The sequence below is a fragment of the Echeneis naucrates genome, chromosome 16 (genome assembly GCF_900963305.1).
Source record: "Echeneis naucrates chromosome 16, fEcheNa1.1, whole genome shotgun sequence".
In the NCBI taxonomy this organism is placed as follows: domain Eukaryota; kingdom Metazoa; phylum Chordata; class Actinopteri; order Carangiformes; family Echeneidae; genus Echeneis; species Echeneis naucrates.
This window is the reverse complement of record NC_042526.1, coordinates 22,538,580-22,548,934: the sequence shown is the minus strand read 5'-3', so window position 1 is coordinate 22,548,934 and position 10,355 is coordinate 22,538,580. Positions and strand designations below refer to the sequence as shown.

Here is a 10,355-nt window from a genome sequence, read left to right as displayed (position 1 = left end):
GATTCCGTTTTTTTGTTGTTGTTTTTTTCCAGGCTTGCGCACACATGTATCTACACAGCTGGAGCACCCCTCTAAGTGGAAGCTGAAGAAGAAGGGGCTGTTGCATTTACATTTCAATGACAGTGAGTACTAAATTTCACCCACTTGTTGTTGGAGGTGAAGAGGGACACATGCTCCCTTTGAAATGAAGCCACAATGAAGAGCGTGGTGCTCAGTGACCTCGATTGATATGCATCCCCAGTGCACTGCATTCAGACATGCAGATGTTGCTTTACTATTTTTTAATAACTTCATTTTGGGCCTTTTATATTACTTCTTTCTAAATGTTGTACATATAGGTACTGTAAGTTGCACAGTACTGCAAGTACTGCGAAAATGTTCTATTTGTACTAGCATTTGCGACAGTAAAAATTTAATGCATGTTCCATTTAAAGGCCCATTAAAATGAGAAAAAGAGAGGGTGCTACAAATAGTGATGTTTTGCAAACAGCTTGTTTCACTCATCTGAGTCAAACATAAAGTAAGCAGTGATCAACCTGGCTCCAATCTCACTGGGTTTCCTCAAGTCCTCTATGAATTATGGATGAAATGTTTAGTCCTCACAAACACAGCCATCAGTACACACAGCCAGGTGCTGTCTTTTTTTACCACATTACAATGGAGTAAAGGTCTCAGTGAGGCTCAAATTAACTGCCTGCATAAGTCTCCAAATGTTTCCTTTTTATGTACATTTTTGCATAAAATAAGATTTGAGAACAAGCTGGGATGTTTAAACAAAGTGGAATTGTTGTGTAAAAGATGTGACATAGCACAATGGAAACACTTGTAATCGTTTCTCTTTGGCTCCTTAAGACAATTACAGTTATGTTTTTGTTTAGCTGGAGAAAGTTGTGGCACATCCAGTCATTAATCTCCTCAATGCATTTACCAAGAGCCTGAGACATTGTAATATACATCTGCGTGTCATCTGCATAGCTATGGTAGTTTATTTTGCTGTTCTTTATAATCTGTGCCAGTGTGAGCTTGTAAATGTTACAGAGGAGGTCCCAGGATGGAACCTTGGGGAACTCCAAATGTGATTCTTGTCTGCTGAGATGTAAAGTTAGCTATTAACACAGTACTTCCTGTTCTCTAATAGTGTTTTGAACCAGTTTAGTGCAGTTCCATAAAAACCTGCCCTAAAACTTGACTGGAAGGCATCATAGCAGTTATGTTGTGGTAAAAAGTGATTGAGCTGTTGAAAAGCGCTTTTTCAGTTATCTTACCAAAAATTGGAAGATTTGAGATGGGCCTGTAGTTGTTCACTTGTGTCTTGTCAAGCTTGTCCTTTTTCAGCCGAGGTTTAATTACAGCTGTTTTTAGTCACTGTGGAAACACACCTGACATTACGGACAAGTTCACAATCTGTAACAGGTCTGACTCCAAAACCTTTGAGACCTTTTTGAAAAAAAAATAAATAAATAAACCGTTGGCAGAATGTCTAAACAGCAAGAGGAGGAGTTCAGCTGACGTAAGACGTCCTCCAGGTCTTTCCTGTTAATGGGTTGAAACTGTTTCATGGTGTTTAAACTGGTTTTGGGTGGACATGGTACATGGGGTACATGTGCTGAACCTGCTGCTGATGGACCAACTGCTTGTCTAATATTTAGGTCTGGAAATTTGGATGGACTTAACAGCTGAACATTTTTGAACAAAAACCATGAAGGGAAGTAAACAAAAAACATTTACAGGCAGAATAAAGACCTCCCGCTACCACAAACAGTCTTTGTGCTCAACTGGATTTTCCAGCACATCCAAGGTTCAAGCACCTTTGATTTGACATTGTGGCTGCTGAGATGTAAAGAAACATTTTTGGCAGCTCACTGCTCCACTCATCCACACACACACACACACATCCTCCACTTTATGAGCCAATGTCACCTCTCCTATTCAGAGCAGGCGATCTAAACCAATGCTGTAATGAGCTGCTGTTTGTTTGGCTACAGGCTGTCTCAGATGAGAACATGATGCTGTCACTCGGATTTAATGGCAGCAGCTCCGGTGGCAACGAATCTGCATGTGAGCCTCTCACTGTCAAATGTTTGGTCAAAGGCAAGTTTTCCAACAATTTCAACATTTTCTCTGGTGTGGAAATTTCCTTGTGCTGGTTTTAATTCTCATTTTTATTACTGCTGTTAAACCTTTGTTTATCCAGACAAGTCCAGAACACATTGTTATTTACACCGATAACTTGTTAAGTTAACTGCGGGGGTGGATGTGTTACACATTATTAATTTGCCAATACTCACATTTGTTGCGATCGTGGCCTGTTAGTCACTTTTCTGGATGCTAAAAGGCACATAAATTATGCTTTGTCACACTCAACCAGACTGTTTGGAACTTTACAGTAGCCTGTGAGCTTTATGTTCAATTAAAGGTAAATACTTGTGTGAAATCCTGCCACCTTCTAGAGACATGCGGACTCCTCAACCTAGAATATTTCTAGATGAATATTCCAGCAAAACGCTTGATTCTAATGAAATTTAATGAGTTTCACTACACTCAGTTGTTAGAATATGTTCTTAAAACTTTGTCTGACTTGCTGATTATCTGTATTCAATAATTGTGTCTACTTGTTTCTTGAATGCAATTTGCATTTGTATCCATCCCGTTTTGCACTCAGAGTTCAAAGGTGTACTATTCCAAGTAATTGACGGTCAAAAAAATTGACAGGGAACTGAAATGCCTGGCACTGAATGGAAGCAAAATAAAACTCTGTTTGATATATCTGCTTGTGGTCGATGATTCTAACCTAAATGGGTTTTTTCTAGACCTGCTTCAGTAAGGACTTTTCAGTGCACGAGAGGATTGACGGGGGAAAAAAAAGAAACCTGAATGAAAGGAGACATTTCTGTCAACTCCTTCAAAGCTCCTCCAGCTGTCTGTATAGACTATGCTAATCCAGACAGCTGGGCACAGCCACAGCTGGTCCTCCAGGTGAAATCTGACATCTTCAGTATTCCTCATTATAATGTGCTGTTAGTTGATTTCGACACCAAACAGCACATTCCAGATGTTCAAATATGCAGCCGGTTGATATACAGCATTGTCATCCTGAACACTACTGGAGCAGTGCTATTTCAGGGGAAGGACATGTCACTCCTGTTCTGCTGTAGCGCCTCAGTGTCCTTGAGAACACACAACTGTGCAATGAAGCAACAAAGTCCTTTATTAAATGTCCCCAGGTATATCTGGTCTGCGGGGATTTGATGTCTCGAGTAAGAGGAATAGTGTTTGGCTGCAGCTCAAGAAGGAGGGTCCGTTAGGTATCGATCACTGGAGGTGACTGGGTGTCAAATAAAAAAGCAGTGCAGGGTAATTTTACAGGATGAAAGTCAATACAGGCAATCATCTTGGGCATGCCTAGCTACTCTCTGGTACAGTATTTACAACAGTCTTGGGCCAAACGGTTTTTACCTGCTCAGAGATGGTTGTAAGACTGTAGCAGGATTCTAGTGTAGTTTCAAAAAAAGCTCAGCCCATTCAAAGTAGTAGTGCAAGAGCCAACCTCTTCTCTTTTCCAGGAAAACAGCAGCTGGAAAACAAAGGAATTGAAAGGATTTTTTTTAAGTGGCTTTTTTTTTTTTTTTTAAGAGGTGGGCTCTTGTATTGCTGTATAGCAAATATAAATTTAAGGTTTCATAAATAAGATAAGACATTAATTTATACGTTCCACAGTGGGGAAATTTACGGTTTTACAGCAGCAAAAGAGGGCATCGGTGAAAAAGAAATAGAATTAGACAATAAATATAATGTACAGTATAGACAATATAAACAAGTAATATAGATAAGTAATATAAAAAAGTATGTACAGCAGTACTATGGAGATAAAATATGTACAGTACAGTCAGCTTAAAGCGTCTTGTGTGTGGTCTGCTGGTTGTGAAGTCTGACAGCTGCAGGATAGAAGGACCTGTGATATTGTTCCTTCACACACTTTGGGTGAAGCAGTCTGTCGCTGAAGGAGCTCCCCAGTGTTGTTAAGAAGTCCTGCAGGGGGTGGGAGTCGTTCTCCAACATGGATGACAGCTTAGCTATCATCCATCATCACCATCAGTGACCACACCGAGTGTCCAGAAATGTTACCCAACCAAGTAAAACAATAAAGACGTTTTTACACCTTAGTTTTATGGTATATATTATATTTGTTTTTTGACATTAGAGTAATAGAAGATTTGACATCTACGTAACAGGATATGTACAACATGGGGCTGCTTAGATGATACAGTGGTTGGCATTGTCACCTCACAGCAAGGAGGGATTATGGAGGGATAGATATAACATGTTAAGGAGCAAACTTTTTTAAGCTCTACACAGAACCAGTCTACCTCTACCTCTGTTTATAGTATTTATGCAGCGCTAACTGGCTGCTGGATGCCATTTCATATTTACAAATGCACAAAAAATGTGAAAATCATTGAAAAGTTTACTTTTTTTCCATTGTTTCATTCAAGGCTGCTTTCGTATTTATGTGAGAATTTGTTCGAGTGAGCCCTGATCAAATACTGAGTTCATAAATAAAGATCATTTTCCAAACTTTGATTGGTCTTAGTGAATATAATTTTGTTTTGAGATACTCAAGCTTCGATTTTCATGAGCTCTAAGCCATAATCAAAATTAAAAAAAAAAAAAAAGGCTTGCAAATGTTCACACTAAATGTAACAAACTTTAACTATATGAAATAAAATCTCAAATTTCACAACAAAGTCAAAATGTCACACTTTTTTAAGATGTCGCAGTCCAAAATCCATATCCATATTCAGCATCAAGCTATATGCAGCTGTAACTCCCAATTTTCTTCTCCATCAGTCTGCTGATTATTTCCATTTATTTATCATAAACAGAATACAACTGAGCAATCAATTCATTGTTTTAGCTATGATTACAATGACCTCAGTCACGTGAAAAATATTTCCTATGCCTTTAGATTGTGTTATTTAAGTAGTTCCACTGAATGTTTTTCATTTCGGTAAGGCGTTGTACGAGGAGTCAAAACACAGCTTACGGGAAAACAGCCAGTGTTGGTTTGTGTTTCACCCTGAAAGATGACAGGGATAGGAAGCCTTAACTTATTTTCATGTTCCCAATTTGAGTGGGCAAAGCAGGAAGGAAAGAGTGTGCAAACCAGGCTTTGATTTATATTCAAATGAGAAGTATACAGGGGAAATTGGATTTCCTCTTTTCCTCTTTCATTTCAGAGAATGAATTTCCTGGTGGCAGATTGTATTGTATCATCTTTTGCCGTTAATATCCAGCTATGAGCATCAAGAGGTATTCTTTATTCGAAAGACTCTGAAGAACTTTTATACCTCCCAGCTTCAGAATGCAATGACAATTTCCATTTCTGTTCCAGTGTTCAAACAATTATGCCCAAGGCCATTTAAGACATTGCTCAGCCATTTTAATTTACACATGAAAGACGATAACATATCAAAGGAGTTCTGCTTTAAATTCAAAAGAAAACTTGTCTGTGCCTTATGTACCTTTTACCAATGAACCAAGCCAATTCTGTACCTAAAGCAGGCCAGTCAGAGGATGACCCTTTTGTTTGTGTAACTGAGTTCTGCATGTTTACACTGATGACAAATTTGTGATGTACACTATGAGTTTATCCAGACTGCACTGGCTCATGGGTACTGCTGTACCAAGAGAAAAGTTACTCACCAGTGGCTGGAGCTTCTTCTGGCAAGGTCAGTACTCTGACATCAGTATCCTGAGTTCAGTGCCCAGCGGCCAGTATTGTGAGGTCAGCGCCCCGAGGTCAGCACCCTGAGGTCAGCACCCTGAGGTCAGCACCCTGAGGTGAGCGCCTTGAGGTCAGCACCCCAAGGTCAGTATGTTGACCTTGGGGCGCTGACCTATGTTGAGTTCAGCGCCCTGAGGTTAGCACCCCGAGGTCAGCGCCCTGAGGTCAGCACCCTGAGGTCAGTGCCCCGAGGTCAGCGCCCCGAGGTCAGCGCCCCGAGGTCAGCGCCCTGAGGTTAGCGCCTTGAGGTCAGCACCCTGAGGTCAGTGCCCCGAGGTCAGTACCCTGAGGTCAGTGACCCGAGGTCAGCGCCCTGAGGTCAGCGCCCCAAGGTCAGCGCCCCAAGGTCAGCGCCCCAAGGTCAGCGCCCCAAGGTCAGCGCCCTGACCCAGCAATTTTTTTCCTGAATAAAAATTAAATGAATAACTAAATCAGGCACAAGTACATTATTTTTCAGTCCAAACTGAGAGAATCAGTGATAAAAATCAAAATCACCCTTTTAAAAACCTTTTAATTTATGCCTTCGTGTCACAGCTGACACCATGACAGAACATGACTGCTGGTTGTCATGGTAATGAAATACATTTTCTGGCATGCATTTGAAACAGCTCATGTCCTAATAACTGATTGGAAAGTTGTGTAAATTTAGCATTTTTGCACAAAAAATTACTGAAATTATTTATTGAATATCAAAATGGTTGCTGAATTATTTTATATCCATCACCAATTAATTGAATTGTTCAAACTCTGAAACAAATCTTTTGGAAATTTTGATTCGTCAGCTCTTACTATGGTTTCCGATGATGGGACACTGATCAAATGAAAGCACTCGGTACAGTGAGTGAGCAACGGAAGGTCTCTCTGAAGCACTGCTAGAACTAATGGAAATGGAAACAGTGATTGTTCGATATTACCCTGCCGTTAAAAAAAAAAAACAAAAAAACACCCAAACTCTCCCACAGTCACTGACATGGCTCCACTTTGTTTTGTTTTGTTTTTTTTTACTTTTAACCTTTAAATAGTCAAAAAGCCACAGACTGACAGAGGGGGTGGTTGAGTTAGTGGTTAGTGCCCTGGGTGTGGTTCCGGCCCAGGAGCCATGCTCAGGTTACCTGTGGCACCACCTGGTGGATTTCACATCGGGCCATACAGGAAACTGATGCACTACTACAACAAGTTTTTCTTATATATATATATATATATATATACATATACACTTTATATTTTCTTATTTCTTATTTATTTATTTTTCTTTGCCACAGTGCAAATTGACAATTGAATAGTAACATAGAGAGGGGGGAATCATTTCATTTAACAGCTTTTTTTATTATTTTCTCAGAAGTTCTCTTCTTCCACAGAATACAACGTTAGTAAAAAAAAAAATTGTTTGTCATGATGCATCTTCTCAGAAACAACATCCCAGTTACTTTCTCACATACTCTAACTATAACCCATACATCTATCAACAGTGGCCTATGGAGTATGTTGAGTGACAGACTTTTCTTTCCAGAAAGTGATCATTAACTTTATATTTCTACATTTAGGCTAATAAAACTAATCTTATGTGCATGAAGGAATTACATTGGTATCTTTTTAAAATTGGAGTCATTCTTAACCCAAGAGCACTATTTTGGACACGTAAATACATATTAAATTGATGAACGAACAAAATTCAGTTGATTGCTGTCCTCACCAAGAGGCAAAATATGACTTATGACTTATGACTTATGTCTCATAAGTCTTATATATAATTAATCACCTTGGAGGACAAATGAATCTTTGGTATGTGTGATAGTTGCCTATTATTGTGGAAAGTTAACAAATGAACAAGGTTAATTGCAGAAATTTGGTACAATGGTCTAAAAGCATGATTCAAGGGGGATAGGTGACGTATGAAGTATGAAGTGGGGTAACTTGATAAATATTTTCTTTTGTTAAAATTTTCTGCAAGAGGTGAAGATGTCTGTTTAGTCCCTTTATTAAAACCCTCTTCAAAGTTTCCCCCTCAACATGGCTTGAAACAACTGCTCTGCTGCTGCTATATCCAAATAAATTAAGTCAATTGCATCACAGAAAGAGCTAAATTTCACAAATTCATGAAAGTATTGACAATATTGTCCAAGATGCTGTAGAGCACATCCATGCTCTGTCAAATCCAATGGCAAAAATCCTTCTTCTGACTCACTGAGTCTCAACATCCAATGATGATGACTAAGTATAGTTGAGAAAATTAAAAGCAGTTACTCTGTTCCAAGAGCATATGGTGTGAGAGTGAGATGAATCTTGGGAGCATGAACAAGAAATATTAGCATTACAATATTTGAAATTTAAGACCATGATCCAGAATCAATCCCCTGCAAGTCCTCAAGGGGCTCTGATGTTTTGACAGAAGTACATACATCTACAGAAGAGCATTAAACAGATTCTCTTAGGCTGCTTAAATGCCTATTTCAGTCTTTAAAACCTAGCTCACATCTGCAGGACATGTTTTTGAGGCATAGTTCATTCTGTCACTTTCATGTGTGTTTCTTCCACCCCTGCCTTCAGATTAGTCATTGATAACTCAGTGCCAGTTCTACTCCCTCCAGGGAAGAGATACGTTTGAGGTACATTTGAGTAAATTCGCACCTGCAGCCAGTAGCAAGAGGATGCAGTTAAACTCAAGTTTGAATGTGTGTTTGTGATTTAAAGTGTTATATTGAATATTATGTTGCTTACTAAGACCAGGTGCATTTAGCAAAATAGCTAGCATTACATGAAAGGAAATGATGATCAGGGTCCAGACATCTGATAAAAGCACACTTGCACATTTATACCTGAGCTCCCCCTCTAAGTCGAAGGCTCCTTTTTTCCTCGCATGTAAAATATCCCTACAGCTGGACACTCCTGTACTGCCTTCAACACAGATGACTGGATGGCGACTAAGGAAGGACGCTTCTTTGCTGGTTTTCTGAAGACTACTTTGTGGCAGAGTCCCCATCAGGCCTCATGCTGAAGGGCTCAAGGCGCTCGTTCTCAGGCAGCATGTTGTTGAGGCGCTCCATCAGTGGCACTGTCTGGTCGATTCCCATCTGGATGCGTCTCAGGATCATGGACATCTCATTGACCTTCTGGATTTGCTCAGCGTACTTTGCGTAGCGTTTCTGGCGCTCTTGCATTATGCTGAACAAGGTTTCCACTGACAAGTCCATCTGGAATCAAACAGATGGAGAGACAGTGCAAGTCTTTGACTTTTGATGATGCCAGTTGATTGAGAAAAAAAAAACAAAAAACAATTATATAACACTAAATATCCTTTAATTCAAGTTTTAGCTGGGCATATTCCAAATACAGGCTAATTCACACAGCAAAGTTGATAGATCATTCATACTTTGAATTTTTATACATTTCTCTACTTTTTTGTTTCCATCGTGACTTTAGCGAAGACTTTTTTACATTGCAGATCATTTAAATAACTGATTTCCAGGATGTGTTACGAGAAATCTATTGGGTAAATAGAATAAAGTAAAATGTAAAAAAGAAATAAATTAAAAACGGAAGAAAAGTAAAAGAAAATTAAAACAGCTTCCTGTTGGTAGTTTATGCATTTCCATGTCTGTGGAAATCCTACTCATTACAAAACTGTGAGAATAGTTTTTTGGACACTAGATGTCCAAAGCTGTACCAGGGTATTCTGACCTCTTTGATCCTCTTGACCAATGCATTCTGATCAAAGGCCACAGCCTCCGCACACTGGTGTAGATGGTCCTGGTACCGGATGCAGAGCTGCAGAACCTGAGCAGCATCCAGCCTCTCCAGACAAACACTGCTGGGTGACGTCTGGCCACTTAGTACTCCTGTGAGAGAGAAATGCAAAAGACTTGAAATTAAGCATGAAATGTTGGAATAGACTAAGACTTGATAAGGGCACAACACTTGGCAATTATTGGAATTAGTACCAGATCAGACAGAGCTACCCTTGTTGCTATTTCAGGAGTGTGCCAACACAGGAAACTTGGCTCATTATGCACTTTTCCCACAGTGCTAATGAATTGCAGTGACAATTAGCTTCACAGGGTAGAATTTGAAAAAGGTTGAAAACACGATGAAACCAACAGCATCTTTGTGTGAAAACTGAAATGGTAGAAATAAAAAATATATCACTTAAGAATTTTATCTACCAGATAAATATTTCCATCTGAGCATAAATCATTATCAGATACAATCAGGATTCCAAATTTTTTTAATTTTGCCATCTGTATTCATCTTGAAGCTGCTTGCAGATGTTTTGTCTATTTGATTTTTTTTTTTTTTTTTTTTTTTAACCTTGCAGCTATACACGTTGAAAAGTGTGCCCTATACTCGCTTTGACTAAACCTGAAATGTTAATCATATGATGGACCAGATCACTGCTGGGGGTTGGATAGTTTACACCAGTGCTTAAAGTGTGGGGCGCGACCCACTGGTGGGGAACGGAGACCTGACAGGTGGGGAGGAAATTCTCAATTTCATGCCTATCTTACTGTAAATGCTTTTCTCTATTAACAATAAAGAAAATTAACTCTAAACAAAACATCCACACGCAAACAAA

General features: G+C 39.3%; 1 protein-coding gene across 1 annotated transcript; it reads right to left on the bottom strand.

Moving 5' to 3' along the window:
* Positions 1–7,042: 7,042 nt before the first annotated feature.
* Positions 7,043–9,718, bottom strand: LOC115056569 (BLOC-1-related complex subunit 5-like; the record flags this gene model as incomplete). Its single annotated transcript, XM_029523104.1, has 2 exons — positions 7,043–8,976; positions 9,464–9,718. Coding segments are annotated over 2 exons (489 nt in total), but the record flags the coding sequence as incomplete, so codon positions are not given.
* Between the last annotated feature and the right edge of the window lie 637 nt (positions 9,719–10,355).